This window comes from Schistocerca piceifrons, chromosome 2 (genome assembly GCF_021461385.2).
Source record: "Schistocerca piceifrons isolate TAMUIC-IGC-003096 chromosome 2, iqSchPice1.1, whole genome shotgun sequence".
Lineage (NCBI taxonomy): Eukaryota > Metazoa > Arthropoda > Insecta > Orthoptera > Acrididae > Schistocerca > Schistocerca piceifrons.
In genome coordinates this window covers 146,484,162-146,506,695 of record NC_060139.1, presented here as the reverse complement: position 1 = coordinate 146,506,695, position 22,534 = coordinate 146,484,162, and the positions used below count along the sequence as shown (strand labels likewise).

The window sequence follows — 22,534 nt, the reverse complement described above, 5'->3', positions numbered from 1 at the left end:
TACCGAACATTCCAATAATTTTAATCAGAAGGAAAGGAGGTGTGAAACTGAATGATATCTGGATTCTGATGCTGAGAGAGAGATGAATCGGTCTTCCATCATGTGCGTGATGGTAGCAACAGATAACAGCAACCACCAGTGGCCAATTGCACTAGAGTTTTAAAAACATGTGACATCATGCCTCTGCACGGGAGCACACAGAAATGAAACTTTAATTTAGTCAGTCGCAAGTCAGGATGCACATCATACCTTCGAAGAATCCACAACCCCCCCCCCCCCCCCCAATGATATGTTTTGTAGGCTACCTAAGGCTGCTTTAATGTGAGCTCAGTGCGACCTAAAAAGGGGTGTGATTGTGACAGTTATGTACACAAGATATGTAGAGTATACCTTAAAAAACCTTGAAAATAAGTTTGTAATGGTGCACTCAAAAAATTTTGTCCATAAATAGTTAATTGTGCATGTAGTAAATGTTGATAATACTATTCGAAACAATTAAAGTAGCCAACAACCAATGTGATATGTGTATGTGCTGCCCCCCCCCCCCCCCCCCCCACACACACACACACACACACGGATGATTGCCATTTACAGTTACAGCACCACCTAATGTTCTCATTTTTACTTCATAACTCAAATCATCAGCTCCTGTCAATATTAACCTACAGTTGCTTCTCCCCATAACCTCATGCTCTTTATCCACTGTTTTAAGTATTAGTGACATCAGCACTGTAGTTATTCTTACGCATTGTGGTTACTGTGTTACCATGTAAGAATGATACTTTCTGGGTGGCATACAATGTATTGGTACTACTGGAGCTATAACTTGTAGGTACCACTCAAAACACGTCAGCTGGGCTGAAATAGTTGTGGTTGGATGGGATCCTCATTCCCAACATCAAAAGCCCATGAAACCAGTTGCTGATCAGTAGTGATTCTCTGTTAATGTGATAACTGACTACATAATTTACTCCAGAAGACTACATGAGCAATCCTTACCATCTTCTCTAATGTTTCAAATATATGGTTATTTGCTTTAAAAAAGTGCAGGCAGTTTCCTCATCTTTTCTTAGTAGTATAACTGTTGTTATACTCCAGGTATCTGGCCTGTTTCATTTATTCATTGGTGGACAGATACATGCAGCTGTACTTTGAGAGCTCCTTGGAAATGACTGGCAGAGTAGTTCCAGTGATGCCTCAAATAAATAAATAAATACAGTGTAAGGGTAGACAAGTATTAAATTAACCTCTAAAATCATTTTCTCTCTTGTAAAAAGCTACCTAATATTGTGCATGACTTATAAGGTTGTTTAATAAAAACTAAAATGATGAAAGTTCATATTTTTCATACGTACTGTGGAATTTCAAATTCTGTATCTACACTCCGAGTTCAATGTCCACTAGATTCTAGTTGAGTATTCATCAGCTGGATGACTGCTTTGTGATTATTGGTAGTAACATTATACACCGATCAGCCAGAACATTATGACCATCTACCTTGGTAGGCCGCTGGAGAGAGTTGGCACCACATCTACACACACAAGTCACTTAATTCCCGTGAATTCTGAAAGGAGTGCAGTGAGCTTTGATTCTGCATTCAATCGCATCCCTCTTGAAAAATGCCACTGCTGTTGGGAAATGTGATGGGCATGAAGTAGTGTATGTGGACTGCAATCAGTGTACAATACTCCTTGGCCATCATGGTGCCTTGTACAAGCACCACTGGACCCATGGATGCCCATGTGAATGTTCACCAGAGCATAACAGAGCTGCCACCAGCTTGTCCCTGTCCCGCAGTACAGGTCTTATGGAGCTGTTTCCATGGAAGACGACTGATTCACTCCCTCCCACTGGCATGATAAAGAAGTTATCAGGATTCATCATATCAGGCAGCACTCTGCCTCTGATCCAAGGTCCAGTGCTGATGGTCACGTGTTCATTTCACTTGTAGTTGCCAACGTCATGGTGTTAGCATTGGCACATGCATGGATCATCGGTTGCAGAGACTCATCATTAGAAGTGTTCAGTGCACTGTGTGTTGAGACATACTTGTACTCTACCCAACATTAAAGTCTGATGTTTCTTCTGCCACACTTGACTGCCTATCCTGCTTTACTAGTCTGCCCAGCCTACGATGTCCGACATCTGTAATGAGGGGTGGCTGCCTGACCCTATGATGTCTGGACATGGTTTAACCTTGGTTTTTCTATATGTTGAAGACGCTCATCACAGCACTCCTTGAACACCTGACAAGTTGTGCAGTTTGCAAAAAGCTTATGCCTAGCCTCCAGGCCATCACAATACAAACTCGTATAGATTGCACACCTGCCCCATTCTACAAGCGGACAGCATGCTCACTGGTACTACACACACCGTACATGTGTCCGACTAGCAGTCATTCCTTGCGAGGTGATGCTGCTGTAACCTGGACAGATTTATATCAGTAGTAGGTCGGTCATCATAATGTTCCAGTTAATCAATGTATACCTACACTGTTCATTGTTATGACAGTATGAGCACTTAAATATCAGTCATACTCTACATAACTGTTTCATTTTTGCAGGACATCCTTCTAGCCTTGTGTAAGTTAGTACACCCTTCTTCACAGAGGACGTTGATCAGTTAACCGAAGTTTTAATTTCAGTGACACCTTTATTAATATAGTATTATGTCTTGTTTCAAAGACAATAGAAGTATTGTTAAGCATAATTCAGTAGGATAATTTTTAAACTTTTTCTGTGACCATTGTATCTTCAGGATAAAATTGACAGAAAAAAAGAAAACATCCTTACACTTTAACTTCATGGGCAGTATCAGTGAATCCTCTATCACTCCTATAGAGACAACAGATAGTGGATTATGTAAGAACCTCTGTGGGGTTGTTCACAGATGCTGCTGCTGTGTATGGACGGTATAAGTGCTAGAAAACTGTAGTGAAATGCAGAGGATCGATACATGTTGCAGGGATTGGCAGTTGCCCTTAAATATAAACAAATTTAGCCTGTTGTACATAAATAGGTGGAGAGACCCCTTCCTGAACCGCAGAGTAACCATGTAGGTGTAGATACCCTGTGAACAGCAGAAGAAGGACTACAGGCAGATTAACTATTCATAAATTTCCAGGAAGCGTTTGACATAGTGCTCCACTCCAGACTGTTAGCCAATGATTCCTTACCTTAAAGTAACAAACATAACAATAATAATATAATAATGATAAAAAATATGAAACAAAAATCAAATCTCTTAATTGACTGAAATTTTAACAATCTCTTTTTTATCTTAGGAACTTTACTCAGATAAAAGTTGAGACTACTGAAACATGGATTATTTAAAAATATTCAGTTACTTCTTCACAACACAATGTATACATTTTTTCATGGAGCACAACAGATGTACTAGTTTCTTGCATGTGCAGCAGAGCTAAGCTGTTTTGGTTGATAACATTGAACAAATCTGACATGCCAAAGGAGGCTATGCAAATGAGTCATCAGATTATTTTCATTCAGTTTCTCTGTGATGGATTTCAGAAACTTCAGCCTGGTGGTATGCTTAGGCACCTTTCTTGGTCTTTCATAAATCATTTAGGCATTCAGAGCTGACATACCTAGCATTCTGCAGAATACAGTCAAAGGCCATCTAGTTGTTCAATGACTGCACAAATAAACCGAGCACTTCTCATCTGCTGAATCAACTCCACTTTTGGTATTGTTGTAAAATGCAATGATGGCAGACTTTTTAGATGTGGGGTTGATGTCATTGTCATGGTATATTGAAGATTACAATACAACTGTGGTGTTTTTCTTAGATACATAACTAACTATGTACAATTGTTGCTGAAGCCAAGCAGAGTTGACTCAACAGGTCTGCTTTTATTTGGAAGGACCTCAAAAGGTGTCTTCTTTCTTATTTTTATCAAGGTATATACTGTTTTCAGGCCTTTCTTGTTCAGTACCTGCAGTATCTCCATTGTAGAGTACCAATTGTCAGTAATAATGTTCATGTTGGTATTGAAAATAGGTCTGCACTGAGGACAGCTTGCATTGGCACAAACTTCTTTGTGTTCTCTTCACCCAAACCTAATCCATCAGAACCTTTTCCCATATAAAACATATATTACAGGTATAACAGGTTCTGTCATTGGTCAGACACTGCATTTCCAACCCATATTTACCATGTTTATGTGACATATACATAACTTTGACAGTTCACTGAATGGACTAAGCATTTCATTGACATTTTCTTTGGCTTTTAATGAATAATTCTGCTGACTGTTGACCACAGATATTTCTAAGATTTGTGAAATAAGACAGGCCGGATCAAATTCCTTCCGGGCATTGTAGTCACTAAAATTATCAAAACAGAGTGCCAATAATAAAATCATTGGACATTGATGCCCTGAATAATCCTCATCCAAAACCATTTGCTGTGAACAATGTTAGTACACTTTCCGGATGGATTTAAAGATGGCAGTGTGTCTAAGAAGTGACAGAAAACCTTTCAGTTCAACTTGATTTGCTTTTCTAAAAGCTGCATTGTTTGGACATTCACCACACAAATCCACAAGTAAGGAAAACCGTAGCTTGTAGCGTAAACATATACCCGGTGATCAAAAAGTCAGTATAAATTTGAAAACTGAATAAATCGCAGAATAATGTAGATAGAGAGGTACAAATTGACACACATGCTTGGAATGACATGGGGTTTTATTAGAACCAAAAAAATACAAAAGTTCAAAAAATTTCCGACAGATGGTGCTTCATCTGATGAGAAGCAATAATTAGCATAACAAAGTAATTCAAAGCAAAGATGATGTTCTTTACAGGAAATGCTCAATATGTCCACCATCATTCCTCAACAATAGCTGTAGTCAAGGAGTAATGTTGTGAACAGCACTGTAAGGCATGTCCGGAGTTATGGTGAGGCATTGGCGTCGGATGTTGTCTTTCAGCATCCCTGGAGATGTCGGCCGATCACGATACACTTGCGACTTCAGGTAACCCCAAAGCCAATAATCGCACGGACTGAGGTCTGGGGACCTAGGAGGCCAAGCATGACGAAAGTGGCGGATGAGCACACGATCATCACCAAACGACGCACGCAAGAGATCTTTCACGTGTCTAGCAATATGGGGTGGAGCGCCATCCTGCATAAATATCATACGTTCCAGCAGGTGTTTATCAGCCAGGCTGGGGATGATGCGATTCTGTAACATATTGGCGTACCTCTCACCTGTCACGGTAGCAGTTACAAAACCAGAATCACGCATTTCCTCGAAGAAAAAAGGCCTGATAGTGGTAGAAGTGGTAAATCCAAGGCATACCGTGACTTTCTTGTCATGCAGTGGAGTTTCCACGACAGTGCTAGGATTTTTGGTAGCCCACATTCTGCAGTTGTGGGCGTTGCAGACCCTTGGAGCGTGAAATGAGCTTCGTCGGTCCACAAAACTTTACTCAACCAATTGTCATCTTCCGCCATCTTTTGAAACCCACATCGCAAATGCCCTTCACTTCACAAAATCGCCAGGTAACAGTTCATGATGCCGATGGATTTTGTATGGATAGCATTGGAGGGTACGCCTAAGTGCCAACTAAACAGTAGTGTATGGAATGCCGGTGCGACGTGCGACTGCACGAACCACTACAGTCTTCATTTCTTCCTGAACTGTCTCAGCAGCATTACACCTTGTGCACAGTTGGCCACTACGGGGTCTATCATCTAAACAACCCATGGCTTCGAACTTCGAAATCATTCTTGCCATAGCTGCATTTGTCAACGGACCTCTACTCGCTCGAATCCCCTTCCTATGGCGATAGGATCGTAATGCTGAACTAGCACATTCTCCATTCTGATAATACAGCTTCATTCAAAGCGCCTTTTCAGGTAACGTCAACATGTTGCAACTGCTGGCGCATCTGATTCTCTCTCTCATTACAACTCCTTTTATACACTATTGTCATGCGCAGTCACTGACGTTTCGCTAATAAAACCCTTTGTCATTCCAAGCATGTGTGTCAATTTTTACCTCTCTATCTACATTATTCCGTGCTTTATTAAGTTTTCAAATTTATACTGACTTTTTGATCACCCGGTACATGAGTCCTAGGGATTCACTACACTTGTAGCATCAACAGCAACCATAAGGCCGAGGGACTCATTCAACTAAAATTCTAACCTTCTGTTTGTTGTTTGCACATGTCCTCACATTCACCCTGACACTGAGGAAAATAACAGGCTGCATTAAAACTGATGTGAAAACATAACATTTACATAGATTCAAAACTTGAGTAGGAGTTCTTTAGACTTGGGTAGTGAATTAAGGGTTACCAAAGGTCCGAGTATATGCAATAGGTTCTCAGATGTGTAAGCAGCTCAAAATAATAGAACCTAGTCATTGTCCTGTATGATAGGTGTTCATCAGAGGTGCATTGGGGAAGTGCAGTAGGACTACTACTGTTCTCTTTATACATAAGCAAACTGATGGGTGTCATGCTTGTCCAGTTTGTGAGTATTTGCTGATGGTTCTGTAGTATACAGAGAAGTATTGTTCTTGAGTGACTGTAGAAGGATACAGGATAACTTGGACAGAATATCTATTTAGTGTGATGAATGTTAGCTTACTATTTAAGAATGCAGATGTGTAAGAAAAAACAACTCTATAACATTTGAATACAATCTTAGTGGTATGCTGCTTGACTTAGTCATGTCGATTGAATACTTAGGTGTAACATTGCAAAGCAGTATAAAATGGAATAAGTATGTAAGGTTGGCATTAGGGAAGGCAAATGGTCGACTTGGGCTTATTGCGGAGAATATTAGGAAAGTGTGGCTTATATCTAAAAGTAAACATGTTCAGAACACTTATCTGTCCCATTTTTGAGTACTGCTTGAATGTTTCGGTTCCCTACCTGACTGGACCAGAGTAATACATCGAAACAATTCAATTAGCTGCTAGATTTATTACCAATGGGTTTGATCACCACCTGAGTATTATGAAAATGGTCTGTGAACTCAAATGGGAATCCCTAGAGGAATAGGATCCTTTTTTCAAAACATTATTGAGAAAGTTTAGAGAACTGGCATGTACAACTGACTGTAGAAGAATTCTACTCCCACCAGCCTGTATCTTGCGTACAATCTGCAAAGACAAGATAAGAAAGATTAGGGCTCGTATGGAGGCATTGTTTTTCCATCATTCCATTTGCAGGTGGAACAGGAAAGGGAATGACTGGCAGCGGTATGAAGTACCCTCCACTATGCGCTGTATCAGGGTGTATATGCCCCGGTACAACCGGAAAATATGGGGAAACTCCAGGAATATTTTCAACTGGGAAAAAACTGGGAATTTTTTAAAGTTCTAGGAATTTTTCGTTGTTTTAACTTTTAGTTTGGTAAGAACTGATACTCAAACAAAGAATTTTACTTTAACCCATTACTGTACAATAATACTACAGCAGTAAAATGTAAATGAGAGAATAACACACAAATAAAACTTCAGGCAGAAAGAAAATGTGCCATTTACAACAACAAAACAGAGTGCATCTAGAAGCCAACAGCAAAATGTGTCAAGGGCTTTAGGACAAATACTATGCAATATTTCATAACAACAAACTACTTTCGATGAGCATGGTGTCTCAACTGTTTACATTTCAAACAGTTCATGGGAAAATATTGCAAGTGGTGGTACGAGAAGTGTTAAATTCAAAGTAAATTTCCTTTTATGCAGGATGAATTGCATTACGTATGAGAATGTGCTATGAATTTCTTAAATCACAGGACATTTGACTCTCATTCAAAACCTAACATTTTGAGGACCAGCCACGGAGAAAAATTTTGGGCCCAGAATACAAGCAATTTAGGTCATTATTTAAAATTTTACTGGCACATATGTGTTTGATAAACTTTTAATGGTATCACACTCTAAAAACAGCCAAGCTTCAAGGTTAGTTTTTCATATTTATTAGGCCTTTCATAGATTACAAATTATACAGTAATGATGGCAGAAAGTATAATTATCCTTTAAAAACAGTGCGAGGGGAGTTCTTGAGCAATTGCACACGTAATTGGCTTTTCTGTGGAAAAGTCAAAGTGCTGGATGGAACATGTATTCAACTAGGTAACCCACCAAATATTCAGTGCGCATCAGTGAAATTTATAGCCGTGCTTGTCAGAAATATTCAGCTGCTGATTTTTAAGGTTTGCTTGTAGGATACTCCTTAACCACACCTTCAGAAAAAAAGCAAAAAATTTTGAAGACCATTATTATAGGTGAAAGTTTAACTTTCTCTGTAGCTGCTATCTTTTCCTCTTTGTGTCTTTGCACTGTTTAAAAGTGATGTTGCTATTACCTGACTACATAACGTGTCCTATGTTCTGAAAATCTGCTGTCATTGGCTGGCAAAATCGCAATCTTGAATTTAGTGCTATGGGAACTACCGTGCTGTAATTGGTGAATTCATATTTATTTTTTCGTAATATGAAAATATTCAGTTTACATGTTTCCACACAACCAAGATCTTTCCAAAATGTGTTGTTTTTGCTGGATTTTGTTTCCTAAAGTGCGGGGAAGTTCTACACCAATTCATAAAATAACCATTCAAAGGACTGACAAGTTGTATAGCTCCAGAGAAAAGGATATTGTTGCCTAACAATGCCTATGAACCATAGACCTTGCCGTTGGTGGGGAGACTTGAGTGCCTCAGCGATACAGATAGCTGTACCGTAGGTGCAACCACAATGGAGGGGTATCTGTTGAGAGGCCAGACAAACGTGTGGTTCCCGAAGAGGGGCAGCAGCCTTTTCGGTAGTTGCAGGGGCAAAAATCTGGAGGATTGACTGATCTGGCCTTGTAACATGAACCAAAACAGCCTTGCTGTGCTGGTACTGCGAACGGCTGAAAGCAAGGGGAAACTACGGCCATAATTTTTCCTGAGGGCATGCAGCTTTTCTGTATGGTTAAATGATGATGGCGCCATCTTGGGTGAAATATTCCGGAGGTAAAATAGTCCCCCATTCGGATCTCCGGGCGGGGACTGCTCAAGAGGATGTCATTATCAGGAGAAAGAAAACTGGCGTTCTACGGATCAGAGCGTGGAGTGTCAGATCCCTTAATCGGGCAGGTAGGTCAGAAAATTTAAAAAGGGAAATGGGTAGGTTAAAGTTAGATATAGTGGGAATTAGCAAAGTTTGGTGGCAGGATGAAGACTTCTGGTCAGGTGAATACAGGGTTATAAATACAAAATCAAATAGGGGTAATGCAGGAGTAGGTTTAATAATGAATAAAAAAATAGGAGTGCGGGTAAGCTACTACGAACAGCATAGTGAACTCCTTATTGTGGCCAAGATAGACACGAAGCCCACACCTACTACTGTAGTACAAGTTTATATTCCAACTAGCTCTGCAGATGACGAAGAAATTGAAGAAATGTATGATGAGATAAAAGAAATTATTCAGATAGTGAAGGGAGACGAAAATTTAATAGTTATGGATGACTGGAATTCGATAGTAGGAAAAGGAAGAGAAGGAAACGTAGTAGGTGAATATGGACTGGGGGTAAGAAATGAAAGAGGAAGCCGCCTAGTAGAATTTTGCACAGAGCGTAACTTAATCATAGCTAACACTTTGTTCAAGAATCATAAAAGAAGGTTGTATACATGGAAGAAACCTGGAGATACTGACATGTTTCAGATAGAGTATATAAGGTAAGACAGAGATTCAGGAACAAGGTTTATAATTGTAAGATATTTCCAGGTGCAGATGTGGACTCTGACCACAATCTATTGGTTATGAACTGTAGATCAAAACTGAAGAAACTGCAAAAAGGCGGCAATTCAAGGAGATGGGACCTGGATAAACTGACTAAACCAGAGGTTGTACAGAGTTTCAGGGAGAGCATAAGAGAACAATTGACAAGAATGGGGGAAAGAAATACAGTAGAAGACGAATGGGTATCTTTGAGGGATGAAGTAGTGAAGGCAGCAGAGTATCAAGTAGGTAAAAAGACGACCGGCTAGTAGAAATCCTTGGGTAACAGAAAGAATATTGAATTTAATTGATGAAAGGAGAAAATATAAAAATGCAGTAAATGAAGCAGACAAAAAGGAATACAAACGTCTCAGAAATGAGATCGACAGGAAATGCAAAATGGCTAAGCAGGGATGGCTAGAGGACAAATGTAAGGATGTAGAGGCTTATCTCACTAGGGTTAAGATAGATACTGCCTACAGGAAAATTAGAGAGACCTTTGGAGAAAAGAGAACCACTTGTATGACTATCAAGAGCTCAGATGGAAACCCAATTCTAAGCAAAGAAGGGAAAGCAGAAAGGTGGAAAGAGTATATAGAGGGTCTATACAAGGGCGCTGTACTTGAGGGCAATATTATGGAAATGGAAGAGGATGTAGATGAAGATGAAATAGGAGATATGATACTGCGTGAAGAGTTTGACAGAGCACTGAAAAACCTAAGTCGAAACAAGGCCCCGGGAGTAGACAACATTCCATTAGAACTACTGACAGCCTTGGGAGAGCCAGTCCTGACAAAACTTTAGCATCTGGTGAGCAAAATGTATGAGACAGGTGAAATACCCTCAGACTTCAAGAAGAATATAATAATTCCAATCCCATAGAAAGCAGGTGTTGACACATGATAAAATTACCGAACTATCAGTTTAATAAGCCACGGCTGCAAAAGACTAACGCGAATTCTTTACAGACGAATGGAAAAACTGGTAGAAGCCGACCTTGGGTAAGATCAGTTTGGATTCCGTAGAAATGTTGGAACATGTGAGGCAATACTGACCCTATGACTTATCTTAGAAGATATATTAAGGAAAGGCAAACCTACATTTCTAGCATTTGTAGACTTAGAGAAGCTTTTGACAATGTTGACTGGAATACTCTCTTTCAAATTCTGAAGGTGGCAGGGGTAAAATACAGGGAGTGAAAGGCTACTTACAATTTGTACAGAAACCAGATGGCAGTTATAAGAGTCGAGGGACATGAAACAAAAGCAGTGGTTGGGACGGGAGTGAGACAGGGTTGTAGCCTCTCCCCGATGTTATTCAATCTATATATTGAGTAAGCAGTAAAGGAAACAAAACAAAAATTTGGAGTAGGTATTAAAATCCATGGAGAAGAAATAAAAACTTTGAGGTTTGCCGATGACATTGTAATTCTGTCAGAGACAGCAAAGGACTTGGAAGAGCATTTGAACGGAATGGACAGTGTCTTGAAAGGAAGATATAAGATGAACATCAACAAAAGCAAAACGAGGATAATGGAATGTAGTCGAGTTAACTCGGGTGATGGTGAGGGAATTAAATTAGGAAATGAGAGACTTAAAGTAGTAAAGGAGTTTTGCTATTTGGGGAGCAAAATAACTGATGATGGTCGATGTAGAGAGGATGTACAATGTAGACTGGCAATGGCAAGGAAAGCGTTTCTGAAGAAGAGGAATTTGTAAACATCGAGTATAGATTAAAGTGTCAGGAAGTCGTTTCTGAAAGTATTTGTATGGAGTGTAGCCATGTATGGAAGCGAAACATGGACAATAAATAGTTTGGACAAGAAGTGAATAGAAGCTTTTGAAATGTGGTGTTACAGAAGAACGCTGAAGATTAGATGGGTAGATCACATAACTAATGAGGAGGTATTGAATAGAATTGGGGAGAAGAGGAGTTTGTGGCACAACTTCACTAGAAGAAAGGATCGATTGGTAGGACATGTTATGAGGCATCAAGGGATCATCAATTTAGTATTGGACGGCAGCGTGGAGGGCAAAAATCGTAGAGGGAGACAAAGAGATGAATACACTAAGCAGATTCAGAAGAATGTAGGCTGCAGTACGTACTGGGAGATGAAGCAGCTTGCACAGGATAGAGTAGCATGGAGAGCTGCGTCAAATCAGTCTCAGGACTGAAGACCACAACAACAATAACAACAACAACAAGGATAGAATGTATTTTCACGTGGGCTACTGCTTAGTTCACCAGGGAGAAAGTAATGGGGCAATCCGGGAAAAAATCCAGGAATTCTTTTTTTCTTGACGACATATACACCCTGTATATATATGGTGGCTTGCTTGGTATGTATGTAGAAGTAGATAATGGTCATATGGGATTTAAAATGACTCTCTTCTCTCTACTGTCTGTACATCATTCTTTGATGTTTTCCTGTGTACTACCTCTTTTTTCAATTGGGGATGGTATTTAGATTTTACCATCTCAGTTATCCTTACTTCAGTTATACTTTCACCACTTACATAAGTAGGTACTTTCTCTTGGCCTCACCCCATGTTAACTAATGATTATTTCTTGTTGGCTGCTGCTTCAGAACAAACAAGATTTAATATCTGCATAACCACTTTGTAGGCATGATTTTGCTATTGGGTACACTATTTGCAACAGAAGAGAAGCAGTCTAGTAAATGACTGTTGAAACAGGTACCATTGAGGCAAAACTGACAGAGATTTTAGATTTAAAGTGATTTCAACTTTTTAAACATTGTTTCTGCATGAGAATGAGACGGGTGAAAACAGATAATTTGTGAGGAAATAACTGCAAATTCTTGAAAGAAGGAAAAATTGCTCCAAACTTAAGGTCTTTGAAAGTTGTCAGAAGTAATAGTGGGGTAACATAGACTTCAGATTCCAAAATTCTCATAATAAGTTTCTGGCAATTGATAGACTAATATTGAGAGCTAAAACCAAAATAAGTCACTGAACATAAATAGAAACAAAGAAGAGCAGAAGATCAAAAAAGGATGGGGGTGTAGGGGAGATAATGTGTGGAAACAACTAAAGAAATAAGTTATAATAAAATGTCAGTAATTTAGAGAAAGATGATAAAAAGACATTGATAAAGTAGAAAACAGATAGTGAAAGCATACAGGAGAAAGATATGGAAGAGACTTGAGAAGTTACGATCAAGTGTGAGATGAACAGATTATTTGTGGAAGAATGACTTTCCATTTCCAAAGTTTTGAAATATTGGTTTTAGGAAAGTGTTTCAAATGATCTGATTAGGTCCCTTTATAAAGAGTGTTATCAATGTAAAAAGAATTTTTACTGATGAATGATGTATTTCATACTGAAGACAGTTCATCATTCAAATTGATACAAGTGGTGATAAAAGCAGTAGGAGAAGCTAGACAAAAGTTGATCAGTCAGTAATCTGCATGTTCATTTCTCATATTGCCCTTGCCATCACAAGCACTTTTCTGTTCCTTCATCAGAAAAGTTCCAGGACAGTTTATGTTACCTGGTATGTGTGTATCCTTGAAATGACATTGGCCATGTTTCTGTGCAAACTCTTTAGCTGGCAGGGCTGTGCTAAGCAACAAACTGTTTGGGTTCTTGGCACATTAATTAACGATGACACAATGGATGCTGATTGTGGGCAAAGGGTGAACATTAAGTTTGGGAAAGCCCCTTGTGAGACGCGGACTATGATTAAGGAAACATATGCACTTTCAAGAAGTCGTGTTTTTGACTGACACAAAAGATTTCGTGAAAGCAGAGATTCAGTGCAAGACGATACCAGAACTGGTCGCCTGTCTACAGTACATACTGATGCAAATGTGGAATGTGCAAGGCAGTTATTGCAAGAAGACCATCATGTAACTGTGCGTGCAGTATCAGAAGAACTTAATTTGAATCATGATGTGTGTCATAATATTTTACACAAAGATTTTGGGAAACACAAAATTAAGGCAAAACTTGTCCCTCACACACTAACAGATGAACGGAAAGAGGAAAGACGAAGAATTTCTGCTGAACTACTAGGTAGAGCCAGATGTGATCCCATATTTCAGTTAAAGATTATTGCTGGGGTGAAAGTTTGTGCTACCAGTATTACTGTCATATAAAGCACCAAAGTGTTGAATGGTGGAGTCCTGGATCGCCAGCCTCAAGAAAAAGTCAAACGACAACATTTGGTAACAAAGACAATGCTGATCACATTCTTTGATAGTAAAGGATTAGCTCACCATGATTATGTTCCTCCAGGTCAAATAATGAACCAGACCCTTTACATCAAAGTCTTGAAACGTTTGCGACTTGCAGTTCGACATCGGCGCCCTGATTTAAGGCATTCTCAGGACCCGTTCTTAGTGCACGATAATGCAAGACCCCGCACTGCTTCATCTGTTACCATGCTTTATCGGTTACCGAGTTTCTGACCAGACATTCTGTAATTGACATCTCACATCTACCATATTCGCCCGACCTCTCACCTTGTGATTTTTTCTTGTTTCGGTAAATGAAAAGGCAACTGAAAGGAAAGCTTTATCAAGATATCAAAGACACCCAATGGGTAGTGACAAATGACCTTACAAGCATTGCAGTTGAAGATGTCCTTGCTTGCTTCAAGACCTCCAGAAACATTGGCAACTATGTGTAGATAGCCAAGGGGACTACTTCAATAGGAGATAGGATCATTACTTGGTAAGAATGAAATTACGTTTTTAAAAAGCCTGTCCTGGAACTTTTCTGTCAAAAGGAGTATGTTGGTGGTGGGCAGCATAAGACAGATTTTCCAGTGGGGCTGTTCACAAGAGTGTCAGATGCATGCTTAGAGGTATTTTAGAGCCTCGGAAAGGTGTCACTGTGATGAGGTGGGTGGACCAGCATTGTTCCAGATAGGAGATTTCAAGTTTTAGTCTCACTTCAGTAATGCGTTGAGAAAATAGATTTACATTATATGAATGAGGTGAATCAGAAACATGAGTTTCTGCTTTCATTTTTTCATTTTGTAATTTTTAACTTTTTCATTTCTTAATTTTTAACTTTATCATTTCTTCATTTTTAACTTGTCATTTGCTGTCTCCACCACTTCTAATTTCCCAGTTTTCAAATAGGTATGTTGCTGAATTTCTATTACTCATGTTTTCCTTCTGTCTCCTCTTTGCCCCTTGATTTGGAATTATTGTCTTACATAAACCTGGTATATTCATTTCCTCTAACCATTTTGTCTCGTTTGCAAAAGAGTCAGCCTTATTTCACTTTGGAGATGTGTAAACCAACACTCCATAAACACTTAACGTTAATGGTGTAATGACTGAATAAGAGAGGAAGTGGTATATGTGTAGAAAGGAGTAATGTGACGAGTGTGAGGCCCATTGTCACTTTTCAGATAGGATAAGAGATACCAACATTAGAAGTAATGTGTTAGTGGAAAAGTAGGTAGCAGCAGGGACAGAATGTGGAATTAACTAGAGTTGAACGAAAGAAGGAAAAAATGTGGAAGGAGTCACAGTTTATCTCTTTTCATAATCACTCTTATCCAAATGTTTGCAATGAAGTGTGTCATACATAGTTAACATACACAGTTATACACATCATCTCTGTTCTTTTATTCTACATTAGAGAAAAATGCTTCCATAATCTGATATCATGTAAGAACTGTTAAATATGCCTTTTGTATTTTGTCAAAGGAATATGAGTTTGGATATCATTGCAAAATCCCTCCATGCTGCATTCCTCTGTTCTGATTGCCATTTCTGCTTATGTTTCTAGTTAAAACTTCTGTCGGTGAATTCAGAAGAGTTCATGAAATATTTCAACCAAAGCCATGCCCTGTATGTTAAGTATCAGGTTATGATTCACAAAGAAACTCCCGAGGAATGCAACAGATTAAATTACTGTGAATTCCTCATTGACACGCCTCTCAAGGTAGTGTACAAACTTAACACAATTGTGTGTTTTTTAACTTAACGGTTTGCTGTGCCATTCGCAAGGCTGTAATGTACAAATATATATATAATTGATTAAATGACCTATAAAAGTCAGAGTTAGTCATTAGTATTGGATCATATATTTTGTGTGTGTGTGTGTGTGTGTGTGTGTGTGTGTGTGTGTGCGCGCGCTAATGAAGGTAATAGGCTGTGCTCTTTATAACAGGAAATAACGACAAAGATGGGAGGGTGTGCAGTAATTATGTAACTAATTATTTGACATCAGAATTCCTTACTGATTGAAAAAGGCATATGCACAATATCTCACTTTTATTGGGACAGTTGAAATAGATCATAAAATCCTTGTTGTGGTGTTAAGTGCAGAGATTGGTTTGATGCAGTACTCTACACTGTAGTCAAACCTTGGTGTTTTTCAGGACTGTAGCCCTGCAATGATGTTTGGAATTTCATCTTTCTATTGCTACACATTACATGAAGTCATAATGTACTTTTCACTTTTTAGAAAACCACACAGAGTATTACGGAAATCACTGTGAACACACAACACGTCATCCTAGCTGAATGCCTCTCCGCACACTGACTCATCAGATATGCAGCTCTCGCCACCTAGCGATGCAAAGATCTACTACTCCTACTTTCCAGATGGAAGCACCAGTCCTGAAAATTTTGGATTCCACCTCCTAAAACATAGAAAATGATAGTTGTACAGCTTTATTGGGGTGTTTCATATGGTACTCTCATTACGTCTGCAATACAATCATTCTGTAATCATTTGTTCCCATGAAAAATCAAATCAAAACACTGGCAGATACTCTGCAGGAGCTTGCCTCTATATAAGATCAGTCCAAAAGTTTGTGTTCTATATTGTATACATACATGGTTTTCATAATGCATACTTAACCCATACATTTCCCTGCCTCTACTATAATCTTGCACTTATCCACAGAACTGTCCCTGACCCCAATGTCTACAGCTTATGTTAGTGAAATCTACTTGGGAAAGTATGAAGTAATGCCTTGTGCAAAGGAATGTATGTAAACAATCTCAACATTTCTCCAACCGGAATATTTGTTAGATTCATTTGTTACTGAGCACAGCCTAGTTATCTCAGTTTGTTACCAAATCGCATTTACATTTGAAATTTTTGTGAAGCAAAGAACATTAATTTCAGTTGATAGATAAGCAAAATATTGATTGTATCAAAAGGAAAATGTAAAATTATGTGAGAGAATTTCTGGCCAGTACTTACCTTCAAGCTGTGAAATATCATTACTGCTGAGAGGCACATATAATGGCCTGCACCACTATCCTAGCTTTTGTATCTAATAGTTACTTCCCCCCCCCCCCCCCCCCCCCCCCAAAAAAAAAAAGAGCGTTAGGTTGGGTGCATTTAAAAAGGAAGGGCAGGTAGCTCAGACAACAGGATGAGAGGGACACATCTGTTGTGAAGATGACAGGAGACAAAGAGAACTCTTTCTCATGTTGATTTTTGTCTTCCTTTGTCCTCACAACAGGTGGGTCTGAGTGACATGTCTTTCCTTTTTAACCGTACCTAACTGTCCCGTTTTCTGGAAAAGAAACTACTAGTTTAAATAACGAGGAACATCTTGTATATTTTTATATCAGCAGAACAGATATTTTGTCTCTTGAAAGTAAGTACTGCATAGCAATTCTGTACTACAATAATGAACAAAATATTGAATTCTTTAATTTATTGATGAAGGCTTTCACTTGTTAATTGTTATATTTTTTCACTGGTGCTATCAAATGCTGTAACCATATTTCCATACTTTTTAAACTGACTGACTGATTTTCTATTGATATGAAAGTTTGGATCTATGTAAAATCTACATCTATATTCTGAAAGATGCTTTATGATGTGTGGCAGAAGATTTAAAGATATTCGGCAGGGTATACTGCTGCTCTTGTGCTAGAATATCTGCACATTGCTCTAATTGGTGCATAATTTATTTTGTCCTAATTATATGGATTTGTTAAAAAAAACTGCATTTAGATGGTTCCCATTAGGTAATAGGAAGATAATGAAGTGTCCCACTGTGTTTAAATCATTCAGGATTTTCAGTATGTGCTCACAAGAGTTCAAAAAACTACTTACAGTATTTTTATTGCTCTTTACCATCAATCTTCCTCATATTTTGTAGCTTTGTACAAGTGTAATAAAATTAACTGCATTATTTTTATGTTTTGTGCTACTGGATAACAGAAGAAGAAAGGTATTGCATTTAACAATCCAGTATCATTTGAGTGTATGCGACTCAGTACACTTACCTGTACAACAGTAGAAAGATTTTATACAACACTGCTTATTTATCAGATCTATTATCAATCTCATGGGCTTCTAACATGTTTAAATATATTACCCAAAATATAAAACTTCTCTGTGTGTCATGTCGCAATGTTATGAAGGTTGAATATTGGCTTGTAACACCCAATCTCCGTATTCTTATGCTGATTTATTATGATACGGAAGTGTAAAAGTAAAAGTTAAAAATTACAAGTAAGAAGTTGACAATAAGTGAACTGGTTTTTGGTGGAAGAAGTCAACAACAAACAAAGGCAAGAGCAAGGTTTTCATTTTATGTAACGATTCCATTAACCCTTTTTTTTTGGGGGGGGGGGGGGATGTTAAAGTGGAAGATGATAATGAGAATGCCTGTAAATCTGCTTAAGAAGGATCTGAAAGGTAGTTTGGAACAAGTGAATGTGAAATCATCTTGACAAATTCACTAAGAATTATCAGAATCTGACCTTGAATCTGTTTTGTATAATAGCATTGATGTGAGGCCAGCCCCAATGAGGGGCAGAGAGAGGGGGGGGGGGGGGGGTGCAAAATCCCCAGGGTCCAAGGGTTCGGATTCTCCAAGGTGCTCAGTTCACAAATATGAGACTGCTGTAAAATAAGTCATGTATCATACACCACTGGAAAATAAATTAGTACACCTGGACAGACAACATCGATATTAATTCAGTGGGGGCATATGCTACTTGGGGGTATTAGAGGCACTGATGAGAGTGCCATCTGTGTTTACCTTTAACAGGGAGTGCTTGCAGCCAGAAGGCTTAGTGTGGTGTAAATGTGTGAAGCAAGCACGCGACCATGCCATGGAGACACACTTGTGGTTCCTACAGCCAACTGAGTGAGTTTGAAAAGCATCTGTTTGTGGCCTTCTGTGTGGCGGGATGGTCCTTTCAGAGAATTGTCTCACATGTTGGACATGCTGCGCCTTTTGTGCAATTATGCTGGTATCAGTGGTCACATGAACATCCTCACACCCATAGACGAGGTTTTGGGCATCAATGCAGCATAGACGCCCACCAGGATTGTCGTACTGTATGGACAGCAGTGGCAGATCATACACCTACTGCCGCATAGATAAAGAGGGCTTGTGAGCCCAGACATGTCAAGACGAACTGTTGTGAACCAGTTATTAACAGTGGGACTATAGGCATGAATACCTCTAGCCCATCTTCCACTCATGCCACACCATTGATGTGCACAGCTCAACTAGTGCCATAAGATGATCACTTGTAAGCCAGAATAGTGTGCTGTGATCTTCAGCAATAAAAGCAGATTAGGGCTGCATTCAAGTGATGGTCTTTTGCATGTATGATGTAAACCTGGTGAGCGCTGCTTTGTAGATAGCATTAGTTCAAGACACTCTGCCCCCACCCCAGGCCTTGTGGTTTGGGGTGTGATAAGCTACAACTCTTGTTCATCTTTGTTGTTTCTAAAGGGACCACTAACCGGCACTCATTATGCAGAATGTTGTTAGTCCTGTTCTTTTGTCATTCTTGCAATAGAAAGGTGATGTGTTGTTCCAGCAGGATAGTGCTTGCCCACAAAACTCAACATGCTCTGCAAGATGTGCACCAACTTCCCAGGCCAGTGTGATCTCTAGACTTGTCTCCAGTCTAACATGCGGGATATGATTTGGACGAGAAGTGATAGGTGTGACTCATTAACCAACAACTCTTACAGAGCTATGTGAACAGGTCGAACAAGCATGGAATAATGTATCCCAGGACAGTATTTCCCATCTGTATGATCAACTGGATGCCAGAGTCAGTGCCTGCATTGTCGCCCATGGAGACTACACCACATACTATTATGGGTGTTTCAACATGGGTCGATAACTGGTACCTCAGAACTGCTTGTGCTGTTGATCTGTAAATGAAATCATTTCGTGTACTCCATATGCACTATTGCAACAATAAATCTCCAGTGAACTGGACAACTCTAAAGGAGTGTGCTTTTTTTTCCTGGTAGTGTATAATAAATGAAAGAGCATTACCCAAGCATCAGCATAGCCAATCTAGCTCTTGCTTTCCAATTCAGTTCTTCACTTTTATGTTTCGTCCAGACCAATTGCAGACAACTGTGTTTCATGTTTAATCTTGAATGCACAGTATTTTCTTTAGACACCTTGTGATGGAGTCAAAATTGTGAATTCTTTAAATGTTGTTGGCAACTGCTGTGAATTATAATTTAATAGGATTGGCAACAACATTCAAAGATAAGGCATACTGATTCCAACACAGTATGATTTTACATGAAATATGCAGAAAATATTTTGCATTCAAGAGTAAACACAAAATGAAATATGATTATTTCTGTATACAGTACTTGCCATTAAAATTGCTACACCACGAAGATGACGTGCTACAGATGTGAAATTTAACTGGCAGGAAGAAGATGCTGAGATATGCAAATGATTAGCTTTTCAGAGCATTCACACAAGGTTGGCGCCGGTGGCGACACCTACAACATGCTGACATGAGGAAAGTTTGCAACCGATTTCTCAAACACAAACAGCAGTTGACCGGCATTGCCTGGTGAAACGTTGTTGTGATGCCTTGTGTCAGGAGAAGAAATGCGAACCATCATGTTTCTGACTTTGATAAAGGTCGGATTGTAGCCTATCGCGATTGCGGTATCATATCATGACATTGCTGCTCGCATTGGTCGAGATCCAATGACTGTTAGCAGAATATGAAATCAGTGAGTTAGGAGGGTAATACGGAATACTGTGCTGGATCCCAACGGCCTCATATCACTAGCAGTCGATATGACAGGCATCTTATCCGCATGGCTGTAACGGTTTGTGCAGCCATGTCTCGATCCCTGAGTCAACAGACGGGGATGTTTGCAAGACAACAACCATCTGCACGAACAGTTCGATGACGTTTGCAGCAGCATGGACTATTAGCTCGGAGACCATGGCTGCGGTTACCCTTGACGCTGCATCACAGACAGGAGCGCCTGCGATGGTGTACTCAATGACAAACCTGGATGCACGAATGGCAAAACGTGTTTGGTGACATCGCAGTGAATGCACATTGGAAGCGTGTACTCGTCATCGCCATACTGGCGTATCACCTGGCGTGATGGTATGGGGTGCCATTGGTTACATGTCTCGGTCACCTCTTGTTCGCATTGATGGCACTTTGAACAGTGGATGTTACATTTCAGATGTGTTACAACCCGAGGCTCTTCCCTTCATTTGATCCCTGTGAAACCCTACATTTCAGCAGAATAATGCACGACCGCATATTGCAGGTCCTGTACGGGCCTTTCTGGATATAGAAAATGTTCGACTGCTGCTCTGGCCAGCACATTCTGCAGATCTCTCACCAATTGAAAAAGTCTGGTCAGTGGTGGCTGAGCAACTGGCTCGTCACAATATGCCAGTCACTACTCTTGATGAACTGTGGTATCGTGTTGAAGCTGCATGGGCAGCTGTACCTGTACACGCCATCCAAGCTCTGTTTGACTCAATGCCCAGGCTTATCAAAGCCTTTATTACGGCCAGAGGTGGTTGTTCTGGGTACTGATTTCTCAGGATCTATGTACCCAAATTGCGTGAAAATGTTCTACTATAATATATTTGTCCAATGAATACCCGTCTATCATCTGCATTTCTTCTTGGTGTAGCAATTTTAATGGCCAGTAGTGTAGTTGCTCTGTAAGAATTGTAAAATTAAGAAATGAAATGATATGAAAGAGGGCCATTGGCCTTGCTGATGCTCAGAAGTAAAGAGGTAATGTTCTTCTTTTGTTTGGCTGTAGAATAGGCAACTTACCTGGGAACTCTCATATTACTTAATGTGACATTATTTCTTCATCAAAGAGCCTTGTCCTTCAGATGTTCATCTCGGAAAATTGGAAGTACAAATAACGGAAACTTCCTAAGAATATTGGAGCTCTTGAGTCATTATGATCCAATTCTTGCAAAATACATTAGCAAGGTCGGAGATGGATAAGAAACTGGAACACATTTAGAAGTGCATTATCTGCCAAGTGATAGGATAAATTTTTCTAGTTGTGCCATCATGTCTGGAGTGCCGTCTTGGAACAGGAAAAAGATGAGAAGTGTTATTCAAAAATGGAAAATCCAGGATGGAATGCAACAATATTATGAAAAGGAAAATTGCTACTCACCGTATAGCAGAGATGCTGAGGAGTGCTATTCAATTATTGTTGATGTAACTCCTCATTCAAATCATGTTTAACAGGCAACAGTCATCCTGCATCAGATTTATTTCAATAATGAAATTGATAAATATTAAATAAATGAACAGTTTTTGGAATTAGTATTTTGTAATTACAAAACAGGAATCATTGTTGCACATTTAATTTGATTGCTGCATGTGAAACAGTCATTTCCTATCACTGAAAGCCATGAACAGGTTATGATAATGGAAGTAAAATGAGAGGGACTTATAAAGGAGCTCAGGCACATTTTCTTCTATGGAATCCTCTTGAAAAATTTTATCTGTGCGCTTGTCAAGGCCTCATGTGGAATACATGCAGTTGAGAGTTGTCA

General features: G+C 39.4%; 1 protein-coding gene across 2 annotated transcripts in view; it reads left to right on the top strand.

Annotated features, from left to right (window-relative positions):
- LOC124776731 (arginyl-tRNA--protein transferase 1) overlaps positions 1 to 22,534 on the top strand; it is a 164,208-nt gene that overhangs the window by 76,731 nt on the left and 64,943 nt on the right. The window contains exon 7 of one of the 2 annotated variants that reach the window (XM_047251850.1): positions 15,511 to 15,666. The exons of the other annotated variant lie outside the window; for it this stretch is intronic. Within the exon in view, the coding sequence (XP_047107806.1) occupies positions 15,511 to 15,666 (156 nt within the window). The remainder of the gene's footprint in view (positions 1 to 15,510; positions 15,667 to 22,534) is intronic. 2 annotated transcript variants of the gene reach the window in all.